General features: G+C 36.2%; 1 protein-coding gene across 2 annotated transcripts in view; it reads left to right on the forward strand.

The window, feature by feature from the left end:
- TMF1 (TATA element modulatory factor 1) overlaps positions 1-13,983 on the forward strand; it is a 32,061-nt gene extending 18,078 nt beyond the window's left edge. The window contains exons 9-17 of one of the 2 annotated variants that reach the window (XM_004738330.3): positions 700-792; positions 1,501-1,657; positions 5,751-5,943; positions 6,963-7,032; positions 7,278-7,370; positions 8,331-8,432; positions 8,966-9,118; positions 10,250-10,375; positions 12,090-13,983. In XM_004738330.3, coding sequence (XP_004738387.1) covers positions 700-792; positions 1,501-1,657; positions 5,751-5,943; positions 6,963-7,032; positions 7,278-7,370; positions 8,331-8,432; positions 8,966-9,118; positions 10,250-10,375; positions 12,090-12,233 — 1,131 coding nt within the window. In that variant the 3' untranslated portion in view covers positions 12,234-13,983. Of the gene's footprint in view, positions 1-699; positions 793-1,500; positions 1,658-5,750; positions 5,944-6,962; positions 7,033-7,277; positions 7,371-8,330; positions 8,433-8,965; positions 9,119-10,249; positions 10,376-12,089 lie in introns of those variants that run through there. The other variant, XR_006606090.1, reaches the window with a different exon arrangement.
- Positions 13,984-20,005: the final 6,022 nt, after the last annotated feature.

The following is a 20,005-nucleotide window of genomic DNA, read 5'->3' on the forward strand; positions in this document are numbered from 1 at the left end:
GAAATCACAAGTAGGCGGAGAGGCAGGCAGAGAGAGAGAGAGAGAGCAGGAAGCAGGCTCCCCGCTGAGCAGAGAGCCCGATGCGGGGCTCGATCCCAGAACTCTGGGATCACGACCTGAGCCGAAGGCAGAGGCTTTAACCCGCTGAGCCACCCAGGCGCCCCTATTTAGACTATTTCTTGTTTTGTCTGATTTTGCTAATCTAGCTAATAGTGTTAGGTGAGTATCTTTGTATATTTAGATTTGCTTCTGTTGAATAAATGCTCAAGACCAAGATGACCAGGTGAAAGAAAGTGAAAAGTTTTATTATTGTTTAAACATATTGCCATATTGTTTTACAAAAAGACTATAGCAGTTTACATTTACAGCAGCGTATGAGTATAGCAGCTAGCTTTTATAGCTATCACATTCCGCCTTACAGACACTTATAGAGGCACTGTCTCTACTCCTATATTGCATGGCAGTGGCTGTGCCAGTTTATGTGCCTTTTTTTTTTTTGGCTTAATATATATTTATTGCGTATACATACAGTTCACAACTGCTTGATGAATGGGTTATGTCATAATCGTATGTAAGAGCTCACTGGATAGTGTAAGTATTATACATAAACAGTAGGTCAGCATAATACAGAATGTAGTCAGGAGTTAGAAGTAATGTTTTGATATTGTTTGTGATAGTGTATTGGTTCTCTTTGTACAGGTTGGAGACCTTAGACTGGCCCTGCAACGTGCAGAACAAGCAGCTGCCAGAAAAGAGGATTATTTACGCCACGAGATCAGTGAACTCCAGCAGGTACTGTCACAGTTTTCGTAGACCCAAATCTAAGATGTGTCTTCCTAGAAATAATAAAATCCTTCAGTGGAGATAATAATCATGGTATTGAGCAGATTCCTACCATAGTTTATCATTTGCTCTATTTTTGTAGCTTATATGAATAATACCAGAGTGGACACCTTAAAAATAAACATGAAAAGCCTTAATTTTGTTACGTAGAAAGTAATTTTATAATGACAGTTTTATTTTTAGTATTGTTTTTTCATTTGTTATAGCCAGTTTATTAGTATCAGTCTTTGCTTACCATGGGGCAGATAATCAGTTCCAGTTTTTATACCAATATTCTATTAATTTTCAGTCAGTGAACATGCATGGAAAAGGGGAGAGAAAATGCATCTCAGATTGATCTTTCTGTTTCTGTAAATACTTAGAAATATTTGGATGATGAGGCAACTGCTGGGAGGTTTGGATGATAGTCTTTTTTACCATAAGGTAATCAAAAGCTATCTTTATATTAGAAAAGCTTTGTAAAGAAGCAATTATTTAGACACTGTTATGCATTCTAACTACCTTAAGGATTGAATAATTAGAAAATAATGTAATTAAAAAACAAATTCCTCTTGGTGAAATAATACTTTCCAAAAATCTTTCATAAAGTTTGTTTGCTAGTATTTTTAGAGTTTTCATTGGTGTTAGTGTTAATGACTTAAGAATTTCATGATTCAGAGACTCCAGGAAGCAGAGAATCGAAACCAAGAGCTGAGTCAAAGTGTTTCATCAACAACAAGACCGTTGCTTCGACAGATAGAAAATTTGCAAGCAACTCTGGGGTCCCAGACATCATCGTGGGAGAAGTTAGAGAAGAATCTTTCTGATAGACTTGGTAAGTGCTTTAGTTCTTAAGCTCAATGCAGAAGCCCTTTCCTCTTGTTTTTGGAATTAGAATAATGGTATGAAATTGAAATCCACTTGATTTGATAGTTACTCTTTATGTCTAACTTGTATAGTTTTACCTCTTCTCCTTTTTTACTTTGATTTTCTAATATCCTAATTGACCCTTTCAAACCATTTGATTTCCTTTTACACAGTGTGTCAAAATCTGTCCCATATACTTCCATGTTATCCTTTCATATTTACAGACCATTGCAAGTCATTTTTTTCCTTGTCTTTTGCTACATCTGACCCCTTTCTAGCTTGTCTGCAATATAAAAGGAGGTAGAGATTAGATATGATTCTAGTCCTTGATAGAATTCCAAGAACAGAGATAGGTCTAAGGAGGATCCTGATCAAACTCTGCTAGACAGATTCTGAGGAGACCTTTTTTTTCCTTAAATTTACATATAACGTATTATTTGCCCCAGGGGTACAGGTCTGTGAGATTCTGAGGAGTCTTAAGAGCCTTCTTCATAGAAATGCTTCAGGTTGCCCTTATGTACTATTATTAAGAAAATAATTATTCCTGGGGCGCCTGGGTGGCTCAGTGGGTTAAGCTGCTGCCTACGGCTCAGGTCATGATCTCAGGGTCCTGGGATCGAGTCCTGCGTCGGGCTCTCTGCTCGGCAGGGAGCCTGCTTCCTTCTCTCTCTCTCTCTGCCTGCCTCTCAGTGTACTTGTAATTTTTCTCTGTCAAATAAATAAATAAAATCTTTAAAAAAAAAAAGAAAAGAAAATAATTATTCCAAGTTGTTTATGTAAACACAGATAAGTAGTGTATGCATATATATGTGGTGTGTGTATATACACACACACACACACATATATTAGATATCCCAGAAGCTAGCTAATTCATGAAAAATTCATGTGTCCTTTCTATGCCTAAAACTAATTGTTACTTGAGAGAGATCATGTTACAGTGATAAAAGCAGGTCTAAATGGGTGTCCCTGTCAGTCATGAGGGGTAGACTAGATTAGTGGTTTTCAAACAGTATTCAGTGATACTAAGATGTCTTAGGACTATCTTAGTATCAGTCTTTGCTTACCATGTCATGGTGAGAGGGCCGCTCTTTAATTAAGGTACTTGATATATCCCTCCATGCTGTGTTAATGAAACTAGTGCCTTCTTTTCAATCTTTTTTTATTTTTTGAGTTTCATGTGAGATTACATCTGGAAAAAGATTCATCTCCTTAAAAAAATCACTGAACTAGACAAACCTTTATATATTGTTTAAATTATAGGAATAAATTTTAGGTCTGTCATTTGTTATTAAGAGACATTTGCTGTGAAAATCAGACATCTGAAAATGACACCTTCTGAAATGAATATTTTTTAGCAGTAAATGAAGACTAGAACCTGTTATTGTTGTTTTTAAACTGAACCTACATCCTCTCAGGGATATGTGGTATTGTGCTGGAATATAAGCAAAGCCATGGGACACAAATACCAACTAATGCTTTTTTTTTTAAGGTTTTATTTATTCATTTCACAGACAGAGATACAGTGAGAGTGAACACAAGCGGGGGAGTGGGAGAGAGGGAGAGGGAGAAGCAGGCTTTCTGCTGAGCAGAGAGCCTGATGTGGGGCTAGATCCCAGGACCCTGGGATCACGACCTGAGTCAAAGGCAGACACTTAACAACTGAGCCACCCAGCTGCCCCCCAAAGAATGCTTTTAATAGGATTACAAATACATTATGTAACAATATAAAATGAAATTAAGTCTACTTTGGTGGGAAAAAAATCTCAAGAGTTGTATCCATTAATCTTTGTTAACTGAAATTTTTTATTGAGATAATTATAGATTTACATGCAGTTATAAGAAATAATAGAGGTGGTCCCTTGCATGCTGTACCCAATATCCCCACGTGTTAACATTGCAAATCATAGTATAATATCATAGCCAGGGTATTGACACAGATACAAGGTACAAGTTTTATTCAGATTTCCCCAGTTTTAGTGGCCATTATTTGTGCGTGTGCGTGTGTGTTTGTATTAACTTCTTCACAATTTCATCAGTTTTGTAGGTTCATGTACCCACTCAAGATGTCGAACGGTTCCAACACCACAAAGATCCTTTATGTTGTCCTTTAGAACCTCACTTTCTCACCTTCGTGGCCCTCCTTTTGTGTCCCCAATTTTGGCAACCACTAAACTGTCCTCCAGCTAAAATTACGGAATTTCAAAATGTTATATAAATAGAAGCATATACTGTGTGACAATTTTGGATTCACTTTTTCTCTCTCAGCATAATTCCCTGGAGGTTCATCTAAGTTACCATGTGTATCAGTGATTTAGTCTTTTCATTGCTAAGAGTATTTCCATGGTATGTGCATACCACATTTTCTTTAACCATCTACTTGATGAATGATATCTGGGCTCATTCTAGATTTTTTCTATACAGATAAAGCTACTGTGAACATTCTTGTATAGGTTTTAGTGTGAACATGTTTTCATTTCTCTGCCTAAATGCCTAAGTATGCAGTTGCTGTATTGTGTGGGTAATTGTAGGGTAGTTGTATGTTTAGGTTTTTAGGAAAACACCAAACTGTTTTTCCAAAGTTGCAATAGTAATCTAGTTTCTTCACATCCTTGCCAGCATTTTGTGTTGTGTCTATTTTTTCATCTAGTCCATCAGACAGGCATGTAGTGATATCTTACTGTGATTTTCATTTGTATTTCCCTAATGACTCATGTTGCACATCATTTCTTGTGCTTACTTTCTTTTTTTTTTTAGATTTATTTATTTATTTATTTGACAGACAGAGATCACAAGTAGGCAGAGAGAGAGGAGGAAGCAGTCTTCCAGCTGAGCAGAGAGCCCGATGCAGGGCTCGATCCTAGGACCCTGGGATTATGACCTGAGCTGAAGGCAGAGGCTCCAATCCACTGAGCCACTCAGGCGCCCCTTGTGCTTACTTTCTGTTTGTATATTCTTTTCAGTGAAATACCTTTTCATGTCTTTTTTTTTCAAAGATTTTATTTATTTATTTGAGGGAGCATGCACTAGCAGGAAGAAGGGGCAGAGGGAGGGGAGAAGTAGGCTCCCTGCTATGTCAGTAGACCAAAAAGGGCCTTGATCCCAGGACCCAGAGATCATGACCAGAGCCAAACGCAGATGCTTAACAAACTCAGCCACCCAGACACCCCACCTTTTCATGTCTTTTGCCCGTTTTCTAATTGGATTCTCTTTATTTTCACTGGTGAGTTATGAGACTTCTTTACATATTCTAGACAATGGATAATGTGGCTTGCATTTTTTCCTCCAGGTCTGTAGCTTGTCTTTTTTATCCTGTTCCACAAAAACAAAGGCGTAAATTTTGAAGAAGTCCAGTTTATCAGTTTTTCTTTTTCTGGCTCTGCTTTGGTGTCAAACCTAAGTAATTTGCCTGTTCCTAGATCCTGAAGATTTCTCTTGTGTTATTTTTTTTTTCTAAAATATTTATAGTTTTGTTTTACACTTAAGTTTATGATCCATTTTGAGTTAATTTTCGTGTACAATTATATATGTAATATATATGTATATAAATATATATGTATATATATATATAAGTTTTTGTAATTTAGTTTGATTATTTTTTTAAAGATTTTATTTATTTGACAGAGATCACAAGTAGGCGCAGGGCGGGGGGCAGAGAGCTAAATAGAAGCATATACTGCTAAGCAGAGAGCCTGATGCGGGGCTCTATCCCAGAACCCTGGGATCATGACCTGAGCCGAAGGCAGTGGCTTTAACCCACTGAGCCACCCAGGTGCCCCTGATTTTTTCTTTTTTGACTGTGAATATCCAATTGCTCCAGCACCATTTGTAGTCCTTTACTCTTTGAATATGTGCCTCCACATTCAAGTTAAAATAAGGGAAAATAGTAAAGCATATCTGTAAGTTAAGATTTGTTCTTTTGTCTATGTAGGCATTCTGCCTTAGGCAATAAGCCATTACAGATTCCTCTGTGGCTACGTGAATCATTAACTGTTTGAAGTCAGAATATACTTGGTGTCTTGGGTATAAGTATATGTGATTTTTCTTTTTTATCCTACAATTAGGTGAATCCCAGACTTTGTTAGCAGCAGCAGTTGAAAGAGAACGTGCAGCTGCAGAAGAACTTCTTGCCAACAAAATTCAGATGTCCTCCATGGAGTCACAGAATTCTCTCTTAAGACAGGAAAACAGTAGATTTCAGGCCCAGTTAGAATCAGAGAAAAATAAGCTAAGAAAACTTGAGGATGAAAATAATAGGTGAGTATGTTTGTTGAGTATTATTCTTGATAGTTTTGTGACATATTAAAGCACTTAAAAAAAAGATGTTATGGTGTTTAAATTAATTAATTTAGTAAAAGGATGTTACAGCAGGATGCTTTGGGGATTTATTGAACTTTATATAGGCTCGTGAAATTGTGTGGCATGTTCTGTATGTATTTGCATTTCCCAGGGAAAGAATTTATTACTTTAATAGGGTTTTTTTTTTTAAAGGAGTCTGTAACTACAAAATAGTTTGGGGATTACTCATTGGAATTATTTTTATATTTTTATATTTTACAAAGGTCTTAGCAGTCAGTGTTCTGGTCTTTCTAAGTAAATGTATGGGTTCTTTGGAAGTACAAGCTATAAAATCCATCTATCTGAAATTGTATTAAGGCTGTGATTAGTGTGGTATTACTCCCTGAGTTCTTCCTTAGAAATTCTAGTTTAAAAAAAAAATGGCCAAGTAAAAATGATTTATGAAGTAAAATACTTGAACCTATACAAATAACTTTCATAAGACTCCCTAACAAGCTTTTGCAGAATCTGAAGTTATTCCAGAATGGTGGTATTCAAATTCTTCTTAGAAAGTCTCTTTTTAAATTAAATCCTAGCTCGGAGCAGCAATGTAATAAAATGCACAAAAGTACTAGCTTGGCTTCTGAGTGTAAAATCCCTGTCATCTGGAGAATACCTTTGGAAAATCAAGCTGATGGTAGAAATGTCTATTAAAGAGTTAATAAGGGACGCCTGGGTGGCTCAGTTGGTTAAGCAGCTGCCCTGGGCTTGGTTAAGCAGCTGCCTTCGGCTCAGGTCATGATCCCATCATCCTGGGATCGAGTCCCACATCCGGCTCCTTGCTCCGCAGGGAGCCTGCTTCTCCGTCTGACTCTGCCTTCCACTCTGTCTGCTTGTGCTTGCTCTCGCTCTCTCTTTGACAAATAAATAAATAAAATCTTTAAAAAAAAAAGAGTTAATAAAGTAGTTTTCAATAGCATGTACTATCATCTTTGTAGGTACCAGGTTGAATTAGAAAATCTAAAAGATGAATACGTAAGAACACTTGAAGAGACAAGGAAAGAAAAGGTATTTATCAGTGTTCAGTTGCCTCTAGAGAATGATAGGGGATAATTCTCCACTAAAGAATGGTTGGGGATGGTAGCCAACTATTGAGATGCCCTGGTGCAGTGAGCAATGTGACTACTTTCGGAAGTTGGTCTTTAGGAGTAAAACAAATAGGAATACATACTTTATGTTCTTGACTTTGGAATGAATGGACTTAAAAGGATGATTTAGTACAGAAATTATCTAACTGTACCTCTCTCCATTAGATACTACTGAATAGTCAGTTAGAAATGGAGAAAATGAAAGTTGAACAGGAAAGGAAGAAAGCTGTTTTCAACCAGGAAGCAATAAAAGAAAAGGTATTGAATTTTGGATTTTGTTTTGTTTTTGGTGTAACCAGGCAGTAGCTGCTGTGATTAATCATTGTTATGTAATTTTAGCTATAATTTATAAATATCATTTCTTATGTCTAAAATCAATAGTGATGAATTCTAGTATTGTAATCAGTATCCTGTCAAAGTAGGTCCAAAGTAATTTGTTGTTTATCCAAAGAGATCTGTGATTTCTAGGATTCAAATGATAGAATATGTTGCCCAATTTTAAATGAATTTTGTGGTCGTTCACTGAAACTAATGCACTTCATTTGGCCTCTAGGTACTTTGGAAATAAAACTGATTTATTTACTTTATTTCTGGTTAAGGAAGGTAATTTTTCTAAAATTAGTTTCCTGTATTTGAAGGATTGGAGTATACTAGGTAGTTAGCATGTTATATTAAAACTGCTTCTGTGTACATGGAAATTACCTTTTGAATTCATTTGGAATTTTAAAACTATATACTTAAAAATAAAAGGGATAAGCCAGAAACTTGATGTTTTATAAAACTCATTAGTAATCTTACTCTAAAGAATTAGGTTCAATTGGTGATATAATATAGAGAAGTTAGTTCATATACCTGTTAGAACAAAAACATTCTCATTCCATTAAAAATAAATTATGTTGTAATATAAATGGGTCCTGAGATGATTTGGCCAAGTCTGTCTACAATTTTAAATTACTATTGGGCCTTTAAATAGTAATTTAAATAGTAATTTTAAAAATTTCTAAATTTTTAAATAGTAATTTCTAAAATTACTATTAAATAGTAATTAGTAATAGTAATAGTAAATTACTATTTAAATAGTAATTTTAGAAATCATCTCTGTAACATTTATGAGGAAATGAGAATGAGTCTTTGTTGTCATTTGTCCTAGAAAAGTTTCTTGCTTTTTTTAATTTACCATTTTAGTCTTTAATGTGACTGCTTTTCTCACTCTTTAAGGAACGGAAGCCATTTTCTGTTTCTAGCACTCCCAACATGTCACGTTCGAGTTCAATAAGTGGAGTTGATATGGCAGGGCTACAAACATCTTTTCTGTCTCAGGTGATATTTTATTTCTTACATGTACCTAGTTGTTAAACTCAATGATGATAAAGGAAATATGCAGGTAGCTTTTGGCTGTCAGCCATGACCTTGCCATTCCATAGGCAATTCATCTGTATGTTCCTGAAGGAGTGCTAATTGCACTGAGGAAATAGAGATGGTTTTTTTGCCTTTGAGAAAGTCATGTACATTTTATTTTATTTTAAGATTTTTTTTTTAAGATATTTATTTATTTATTTATTTATTTATTTGACAGAGAGAGAGAGAGAGTGTGTGTGTGAGAGAGAGAAGGAACACAAGCAGGGGTATAGGGAGCTGGAGAAGCAGGCTTCTTGCTGAGCAGGGAGCCCGAAGCAGGGCTTGATCCCAGGACCCTGAGATGAGCCCAAAGCAGACACTTAATGACTGAGCCACCCAGGTGCCCTAATCACAGACATTCTAAAACAAGAATTAGCAGAACTGTTTTGTTTGAACCTTATCATGGAACTCAGTTTATAATAACTGAATAACTGAATGTGGTTTGTTTAATATAGGATGAGCCTCATGATCACTCATTTGGACCAATGTCTCTATCAGCTAATGGAAACAATCTTTATGATGCTGTGAGAATGGGAGCAGGATCCAGCATTATTGAAAATCTGCAGTCTCAGCTAAAACTCAGGGAAGGAGAGATTACTCATTTACAGGTTTGGAAAAATTAAATGTGCTACAGAAGTAAATGAAATTTTGGGGCCCAGTAAGTAGCACCCTACATCTCCACCTCACTTCTTAGCAAATTGGGAAATAAAGTGAGAGATGGCATGTGAAGTTTGAAATATATCACATATATTAATGATAAAGACAAGTTGGAGAAAATAGCCAAAGATGAGAGCCAAATGAGCCTGCTGACTGCCTGAGTTAGGGTGACTTACCTACCCCATCACAGCAGATGCGGGCCTGGAATGGACCTCCCTGTGTGTTGTAGCTTGCCAGCTAAGACTCTTAAGCATCTAGGAGCAGAGAACTCCTGGCAGGCGCCTTTCCCCAAACATTAAAAAAAAAAAAAAAAGGAAGTTGCTATCTCAACAGTCATTTTATTCCCAGATTTACCACTTAGATAAGTCACTTCCCTTTGTGAGGAAGGAGCAAAGGAGATAAGAGATAAGAGAATTAGAACATCCTGCTGTGAAAGGAAGCCTCATGAATAGGGAGGCAGCACCCTACCACTTTACCTTGTTTTTTAAAAACTTAATATGGAAAGATGTTAAAAACATTTTACCTATTTTCATTGTTGCACTTGATATACTGAAAGGTAAGTCTTTTATTCTCATTATATAATTTTAGTTAGTTGAAATACTACTCTATTAAAGAACAAGTTTTTGAATTGGAAAATAAGATCAGAATAATCTTTATATGTGTTATGTTCATGTAGCCAGTGTGCTGCACTTGAGGGCCCAAATTAACTTCTTGGGTAGTGCTGATAGATTCTGTCAGTTTGACCCACACAGCTGGTGCTGCATTAAAGTACATTTTTATTTCTCTGAATTTCTGCAGTAATTTAGAGTGACTGAAATATATATTGTTTCTCTAGAGAAAAATACAGGGCTGCGTATTTCAAACAGATTATTGGATTTTCTCTAGTTCTTTTTGCCCTATAAACGGTAACTTCTGAGGAGAGCAGAAACTCTTGTTTTTGCCATTTCCTTAAGAAAAAGTTAGTTTATGGCTGTATGTTGATATACTATTTCTCCCAAAATAATATTGAATATATTTATCTTAGTAGAAGTATTAAACAAGATATATTTTTATTTAAATTACTTTCTGGTAATGTTTCTCAGCTAGAAATTGGCAACCTAGAGAAAACACGCGCAATAATGGCTGAAGAGCTAGTTAAATTAACAAATCAAAATGATGAACTCGAAGAGAAAGTGAAAGAGATACCCAAACTTCGAACTCAGCTAAGAGTAAGTATTCGTCATTTAAGGATGAGTCCAAGGGGTTGCCTGATGGCTTAGTCAGTTAGGTGGTTGACTCTCGATTTCAGCTCAGGTGATGATCTCAAGATCATGGGAGTGAGCCCCTTGTCAGACTCCACGTCAGGCTCTACACTCAGCAGGAACTCTGTTTCAGAATTCTCTCTCTCCCTCTGCCTCTCCCCCTGCTCACTTACATGCACACTTGCTCTCACTTTCTCTCTCTATAAAATGAATAAATCCTTTAAAAAGAGGATGAGTCCAAGGTATTTTTATCCAGTTACATTAAATTTCATATTGTTAGTTTATATAAAATGCACAAGTTTTCATGATTTTTTTGAAAATGGTATTAATATTTCAGAAAAGCAGTTTTAAGAAGCTTTTTTTAATTTTGTGTTCTCTAGAAAGTGTCAATTTATTGGTTTTAGTTTTCTCGTCCCACATGGACTTTATTTATTTTTTTTAAATTAAATTAAATTTTTTTTCAGTGTTCCAAAATTCATTGTTTATGCACCACATCCAGTGTTCCATGCAATACATGCCCTCCTTAATACCCATCACCAGACTCACTCAACCCCTCACCTCCCTCTCCTCCAAAACCCTAAGTTTGTTTCTCAGAGTCCACAGTCTCTCTTGGTTTGTCTCCCCCTCCAATTTCCCCCACTCACTTCTCCTTTCCATCTCCCAGTGTCTTCCGTGTTATTCCTTATGCTCCCTAGGAAAGTGAAACCATATGATAATTGACTTTCTCTGCTTGACCAGTTTCACTCAGCGTAATCTCCTCCAGTCCTGTCCATGTGGATATACAAGTTGGGTATTCATCCTTTCTGATGGAGGCATAAAATACTCCATTGTATATATGGACCATGTCTTTTTTATCCATTTGTCTGTTGAAGGGCATCTTGGCTCTTTCCACAGTTTGGCAACTGTGGCCATTGCTGCTATGAACATTAGGGTACAGGTGGCCCTTCTTTTCACTACATCTGTATCTTTGGGGTAAATACCCAGTAGTGCAATTGCAGGGTCATAGGGGGCTCTATTTGTAATTTCTTAAGGAATCTCCACACTGTTTTCCAAAGTGGCTGTACCAACTTGCATTCCTACCAACAGTGTAAGAGGAAGAACCTTCTTTTTGATTGTCACACTACACAAAAGTATTTCTCATAATCATGTCTTGTCCCCAAAATAAGAAAATAACTGGATTTTATTTGACCAAGGCTCATTTATAATGCTTCTCTTTTACATGATCCTATTAGTATTTTGTTCATTGATGTTACAATTTGCATATTTGGTATTAGGAGTCACTGTTAAGCCATATATGAGAATATATTTTCTTTCAACTTTTTCTATGGGGTAAATGCTAGGTAATACTTAAACCACGATGAACCAGAGAGAGTAAAATTTTAATCACATGTGTTTAAGTTAATAGGAAAAAAGACAGATTAATCTTTATATAGGGATAATTGTAGATTAGTGGAGAGATAAGATTGATAGCCATTTGGCTTAAGTTTTTTTTTTTTTTTTAATTCCTTTATTTGCTATTTATTCCAGCAGATTGGAATATCATTTTAATTTTTATATGAGAGGACTTGATACTTTTATTTAGATTGTAATGTGTTTACTGTTGACTCATTTATAATATAAATATAATATTAAAGATGTTTTATGGAGTTAATTTTAAAAATTATGAACACGTGTTTTGTAGGATTTGGATCAAAGGTACAACACTATTCTGCAGATGTATGGAGAAAAAGCAGAAGAGGCAGAAGAACTTCGATTAGATCTTGAAGATGTAAAAAATATGTATAAGACTCAAATAGATGAACTTTTAAGACAAAGGCTCAGTTAACTTCTGAAAATTACATTCCTATCAAACTGAATGTAAACATTTAATATCTAAAAGTAGACTTCCAATAAATTCTTTTATAGAATTAGAAAGTGGAATTTACTGTAGAGTTCAAGAACTGAAAAAAATTGTTTTCTAGTATATAGTAATATTTGCAGTTAAATTATTTTGTGCAATATTTGAACTTTATTTTTGAAACTATTCTTTAAAGATTTATTTTTTAAAGCATCAATGTTTTTTGTTTTTGTTTTTGTTTTTTTGTCTTGAATAGCACAGAGATTACTTTTCCTCATATCAACATGGTTAGGGAAGGCGAGAGTGTTCATATGTTGTATTGTAAATATATAATTAATTGTATCTGTAATTTATATGTGTTTGTATATATTAAGGACATTTAAAGAGTTATATTAACATATTGAAACTTTGAAATCTTTCACATTTCAACATATCTAATTACTACTTCATGAAAATAGACATTAAGTGGTCTAGTAAAAAAAATTATTAAACCTGCAGTTACTAAATTTTGAACTAATTTTTTTTTTCTTTTAAAGTAGAAGTCAAACACTGTCTGAAACTTAAAGGGTGAATGATTTAAACTTTAAAATTTTTGTGGTCTGAGAATTTCTTTCACCCAGATTCTACAATTAAGTCTGTACAGATTTTGGTACCTCTCTGGTGAAAGCTGTAGCTATTCAGTTAGTTATATAGGCATGATTGGATAGTGGAACAATTTTACTTAGAATGATTTTGTGATGATATCAGTGATATTTGAGTGATTTTTGAAGAGGTATTGTTTTACTGCCCTCCCCTATAAAATGAATCAAAAGTGATAAAATAATACCATGATTTTCTCTTAAAAATTAATTGTTCATATTTTGTAAAGCCTTATTTTTCAGCACATTAAAAATCAATATTTGATATTATAAAATATAAGAATATAGAGAAATTATTGGAGCTAATTTAAATTTGGCCTTCTGCAATTCTGTATAATTTATCATTTTTTCTCAAAACTTTACACACAAAAATAGTGTGGAATAGCTTTAAAAAAATAGCTATGCTTTCTTCCAAGTGTTATTTTGTTTAAAAGTTAACTGGGCCTTGTTTTAAATTTGTGAAATATTTTGATACATTTTATTACTGAAAGTCATTACCTGACTTTACTTGCAAATAAAAACTCTCATTTAATTTTTAGTTGAATTTTAAACACTAGAACTTTGGAGTATAACTATAAGCAAGCCATGTGGAAGAATTTAGAATGCTTTTCAGGGCAATTCAAGTGACCTCATTTTTGTTCTTTTTTATTCCAGACAGTATTTCTGTCATTGGATCTCTAATTTGTAGCAGTAACAAGTAGTCTTTCAGTGTGAACCAAATTCATAAAATTAATTTTCTGTATTTTAGTGGTAAAAAGCAGTGTAATAGCTTTTTGTCAGCTTGGACTTTTTTATTTTTGCTTTTGTTTTTGTTATTTTAATATTCAGGGGCTGACAAGGAATGACAAGACTGATAGCAATAAGAAATGTACAAAATTAGAAAATATAGGAAACTTAAGTTGCAGAATATCAAGTGTTTGAAACTAGAAGTTCAAGAATTATAAAATTATTCTTTTAAAATATCCATTAGCAAGAAAATAAAACCTTCAGGTTGTTGAAAACAGATTGAAATAAAACTCCTATACTTTTCAATTTCATAATATTAAACATTCTCTTTTCTTAATTCTTATTTACATTAATAAAGTCCGTTTAACTTATAATTCTAAAGTGTCTTCAATTTATTTAACTTAAAAATGATAAGCAGTTAGGGCTCTGGCTGTATATTACCATATGTTCTTTATCCAAAAATTAATAATGGATATTCACATAGATTTTATTATATACTTGGATCTCAATACATTTATAAGTTGAGAAGGTGTAGTGAATAAGTTTCTTGAAAACCCCCACTAAGTGGCAGACTACCTATTATGATATTAGTTGCTGTATTTTACTGTTGGTCATTAAAACTTCTTTATCCATATTTTGTAAAATTATATTTTAATGTTTAGAAGAATAGTTTGCAATCAGGTATTTCTCTTGAAAAGAAAATAGATACTAAAAGTCATAATAATTTCAGAAATATGAAAAAAAAGAGTAAAAGAGGAGTGAGCCTTGTTGATATATAGACAACTGAGCACAGACTAAAGGCGTTTTTCCAACTCTTGGGAAGCTAGATTGAGACTACCAATTTCTTTCTTTTCCATTGACTCTGTTGCAAAGTTTCAGTTTTACACTGTTTAGCATATGGGAATGTATTCAATTTATCTATATTGTGATTTAAGATATTCTAAATATGGATAATTTCTGAACTAGGGAAACATGAGTTCCTGTAGTTAAGCAATTAATTTCTGTAGATTTTTTTTCTCATGATTCTTCAATTGACATTTGATTTCTGAATTGAAAATTTTATTCAGATGCTTATTAAAAGTATATGAATTGTAGTACTTAGAAAAAAGCCACAAGAGAAAAGAGAAAATGACTATAGGTATCTTTATCTTGTTTTACTACTATTTGTCTGGTATGTGTACATTTTCTTCTAATGTATCATAATTTTTTATTTCCCTTTAAAATTCTAATCTTCCCTATTCCATTCAGTTTTATAGTATAACTTTAATATTTTGTAAAGGGCTAAAAGTATGACTTCAACTACCGATGGATAAAATATTTTAATTTTAAGTGAAAGGTAATAAGCATGAATCTGATTTGAATAAAGATTTTAAAATAGTATTAGTATATTTCACTGTTACCATAATTTAGACCGGCTAGTACCAATGAATGAGGGTAGTATTGTTTTATGAAGATAATAGGACTTGTATAACCTCAGAATTCGTATTTTAAAATGAGGATAAGCCCAAATTTTCTATGAGTTATATTATGAAGAGTGTTACTAATATTAGGCATAGTTTTTCTAATGAAGACATGTTCATAAGTTATTCTGAGTTCGTATTGCTTTTAATACTGAACTCTGCAGCTTTGATCGAAAAAAGTACTTGTAAATTTTTGCCTTTACACATAGCTATTTTACCTTTAGCAAATCACAGTCCTTTAATAAGATAGAATTGAAATTGTTTCTTTCTCCTTAATACTAAATGCTTCTCAAAACAAAAAACCCAAAATACTCTAGTAGTCCATAATTGCAGTACGGAGAATTTTTTGTTGGTGCTGTCCGGAATTTATTCTCCATTTGTCCTACTCCTAAGTAAGGTAAATGTAATTTTAAAATCTTCAAATAATACTAAGCTAAGGGGTAATAAGAGCAGTTGCTGTTTGCTTAATAGTAAACTCTAAACTCTACTGTTGCTTTTATAGGTAGTGATGGACAGATAAAGGTGTTCCTTTTCAGTTTTAAACAATGCCATGCCCATTTCTCTCTTGAAATTACAATCTTAATTTTTAAAAATACATTGTTCAAAAATCTCTGGTCATGTGGATTATAGGAAACACAGTGCTTGCTTTGTTACTGTGGAATAAATTCATTTAAATGGGATCATAATCCCTTATCCACTGTTCTGAAGTCCAGAAAGCTCTGAAAGCTGATAGGGAGTATCTTTATAAGTTTGCTATCAAATCTGCTTTGGTGGTAAAGCCTAACCTTTACTGACATGGGGCTATTTAGAAGCTTTATTTCACTCAGTGTGAATATTCATGTACTTTGTTGCAGAAATATTGTGTGAGATTATGGGGTGTTGACCCAGGGCACATCCAGGGTGTTAAGTAGTAAACTGTGTGCATACCCTATTGTATATTAAAAAATTCAGGAACACATATGGTCCCAAAGATTTTGGAAAAGGGATTGTATACTTGCACTCTCTGTTCAAATCGGTGTTTTAAAGTCGATACTATTACCATCTCCATTTTTAAAATGAAGAATGGTTTAGTTGCTTAAGGTCATATGGTAAGTAAGTGGCAAAGATGAGATTCTAATTTGTGCGGTTAGGCTCCAGAGAACATGTTCTGAACCATTAACTGTGCAGTGCTGACTCTTTTACTCCTTTTCTGTGAAACCATAAATGTATGGATCAACTGCAGTGTAAGGTCAACTTTTGTCAAAATTTATTTGCTGGGGCGCCTGGGTGGCTCAGTTAAGTGGCTGCCTTCAGCTTGGGTCATGATCCTGGGCTCCTGGGGTCGAGCCCCTCATCCAGCTGCCTGCTCAGTGGGAAGCCTGCTTCTCCCTCCCCCATTCCACCTGGTTGTGTTCCTATGTCTCTGTCAATTAAATAAATAAAATCTTAAAAAAATTATTTGCTTAATACTTCAGAACCATTGAATCATATTTTAAGCAGTTGGATATATCAGATAACCAATAAGCTATATTCTGATAGTACTGTGAGCTCTCCAAATGTCAATATATGTGCAAAAAGCTTAAAACACATTCAGTAAGATTGTAATGCACTATAGAAATGGTTATACAAAATTTCAAACTTGTACAAGAGAGAACAGATTATGAATCCCCGTGTACCCATTAACATAAACTCTTCAACAGTGTTCAACGGTTCACGGCCCATTTTGTTTGATTTATAGTCCACTTGTGCTTCATTTCAATCCACACTATTTTGAAGAAAATTGCAGACATAAGACTTGATTATCATATTTAAGGATGGAATGTTTTCGTAAAAAGTACCTCATCAACTATTTGGGTACTTGCATCATGGTTCATAGAGGAAAGATGGGATAAATACGCTTGAATGGCTTTCTTTATTTACCAGTTTTCTTGTTTTTGTTTTTTCACATTTAGAGTTGGGTCCTTTGCCACATTGGTTCCCTTTGTGGTCAGAGACGAACAGTGAGGTTTTGGTTTGTGCATCTGGTTGATTGGTTGGGTCTTTTTGAATATAAGATTTAAGTATATGTGTGCTTCAATCCATTACAGTTATCTTTTTTTTTTTTTTAAGATTTTATTTATTTGACAGACACACAGTGAGAGAGGGAATCATAAACAGGGGGAGTGGGAGAGGGAGAAGCAGGCCTCCCTCTAAGCAGGATGCCTGATGCAGGGCTTAATCCCAGGACCCTGGAATCATGACCTGAGCCTCAGGCAAATGCTGAGCCACCCAGGCACCCCTAAATGCTGAGCCACCCAGGCACCTTACTGGTCCTTTAAATTATCCTATCTTTAGCCATAGGAAGCCTTTTCAGATTGGTTCCTGAGTCCTTCTGATACAGCCCTCATAATCTTTGATTGCTTCCCTGATTCCTCATGTAAGATTTTTCAGCTTCTGCTTGTACATTACATGCCCCATATCTAAGATGATACATTTTTCTTTTTTCCTTTTTAAAAGATTTTATTTATGTATTTGCCAGAGAGAGAGCACAAGCAGGCAGAGTGGACAGAGGGAGAAACAGACTCCCAGATGAGCAAGGAGCCAGATGGGGAACTCTATCCTAGGACCCTGGGATCATGACCTGTGGAAGGCAGCTGCTTAACCAACTGAGCCACCCAGGTGTCCCTAAGATGATCCACTTTTCAATGGAACCCATGTTCCTTTTAATGGGAAATGTTTGCAGATCATAGTCTGGGCACAAAAGGTGCTTGTTGTTACAAGGTTGGTTATTTCTAGGCCTTTTCAATGGATGTTGGAAAGATCCATTTTTAACAATAAAATATGTTAATGTATATTATTACCTTCAAATTCATTAACTATAGGATTTTTATATAACCTCATCAGACTTACCTCTATACCACATGCCAAAATTTTAGCTTCAAAGATACCATCTTAATTATTCCTATTCGATGTATCCCAACCAATATTCCCACTTTCAGTTTGGTTCCTGGAAACAGTTTGTGATTTTTAAAAAATTCTTTTAGTCTTGAGGGTACATCCACCAGGACGTGCTAATTGTTTCAAAGTCACCTGGAATAGTTCCTTCGTGGTGGTATATGCCACAACTGGATAGCATTTTCCAAATAAAATTTCATTTTATTTTCAATTTTTAAGGATTACTTTTAAAAAATTTTGTCTTACAATGTAAAATATTTACATGATTCTAAAGCCACTTCTATATAATGTACACCCATAAAAGTTATCTTCCTTGTCTCTATACACATATTCCCTCCTTCCCCCATAGGTAATCATTTTAAATGTTATTCTATTTGTAAAATAGCATGTATATATCCCCCCTTCTAGGTGAATAATACCATATTACACATCCTTTACCCGCTCAAAAATAAACCCTGCAGTGTATAGACATATTTCTCAATTCTTTTTTTTTTTTTTCTTTTTTGGTGCCTGCTTAGTTCTACATTGTGTGGATATACCAGTTTATTCAGTTAGCCTCCCCAATAAAGGATATTTGCGTTTTTTAAAATGTCAGTTTGAAGAAACTTAAAATTTTAAGATTGGTATTTTGGGTGGAAAATCTGTGTTGCATCTGGCTGCTGCAATATGTTAGAACTGGATCTGACGTTCTTAAAGGTCTGTCACGTTTCCTCTGAGCCTGAAGGACTGCACCTTACTATTAAGCCATTTAAAATAGTACCACGTGTATGTCACACCAGTTTAATTGGTTTGTTGTGCTTGCAATGAGACTGACCTCTTCTTAAAAACGTTTCTCATGTATTAGGTTTAAAACATAAATACAAATCACCACTCTGTGACAAAAATGTATTTTAAATGACTGCAGTTCATTTTGAATCGACTAACAGGAAAGCTACATTTCCTGTAGGTGACAAAAATAGTATGGTTACAAGTAAGCCGAGAAAGCGCCTTTAAAACTATTGCCCTTGTTGGTACGGGGCAGGCAAAGTATGACATAAGGGAGCAGTCGTTCCTGAGAGGCAGTCTCACACATGAAGAGTAAACGAGTTAATAGAGTTAATACTGTCAAGTGCTTTAGAATTATGCCTGGGACATGTCAAATACCGTATGTGCCCCTTGCAGTATTGTTATTTAAAAAAAAAATCCAGATAACATTATTTAGCAGATCACTAATGGAATTTGTAACACTTGACAGCATCTTAAAAAAATATTTAAAAAGCATTCAGCCTCCCCACCCCGACGGCCCCCTGCCCCAAAGGGCTGCCGACTGCGTTTGCGCCCCACATCGGAAAGTTAGGGCGGCAACTTCTGTCCTGCTTAAGAAAACGGTAACCGTCCGCGTCAGAGCGACGCTGTCGGAGTGAAGATGGGAAGCAGAGTCAGGTGTCCTCGCGTCCTCTAAGCGCCTTATCCCCGCCCCGCCGCCGCAGGGGGCCAGGCCAGCGCGGTGAGCCCGCGTCCCTCCCCCGCTCCGCGCCGGCGGCCGGCCCTGCGGCTCCCGCACTGCCTGCCGGCGGGCGAGCGCGCCCTGGAGCCGACGGAGCCCCGCCCCTCCCCGCCGCCCGGCGTCCGGCCGCGCGCGCCGAGCCGCGCGCCGAGCCCCGCTCCGGCCCCTGCCCCGGGCCAACCCCTCTGCCGGGCTCGGGCCCGCCTCCCGGCGCAGGCCGCCTCGGAGTCTCGGCGGCTTCCTGGCGCCCCCTGGCCCGGCTCCCGCGCCCGAGGTTTCCGGTGAGCGGCAGCAGCCGGTTATGACGCCTCGGTGCTCTGGAGCGGCGGCTGTCTCCTCCTCCTCCTCCGCAGCCCCGGCTCTCCCGGCTCCAGGTGGGACTCGCTGGGGGATCCGCGGAGCCCTCCGCCGCCGCCCTGCCGCGGCCGCCCGGCTGCGCGCGCCTCTCCCGCCGGCGCTCCCGGCGCGCCTGCCCCGCGGGCTGCAGCCTCTCCGCGGACTGCGCCGCGCCTTCCACCGCCTGCGGGCCGGGGAGGG

This window comes from Mustela putorius, unplaced genomic scaffold (assembly GCF_011764305.1).
Source record: "Mustela putorius furo isolate JIRA1106 unplaced genomic scaffold, ASM1176430v1.1 tig00000095_pilon_pilon_pilon, whole genome shotgun sequence".
Taxonomy (NCBI): Eukaryota; Metazoa; Chordata; class Mammalia; order Carnivora; family Mustelidae; genus Mustela; species Mustela putorius.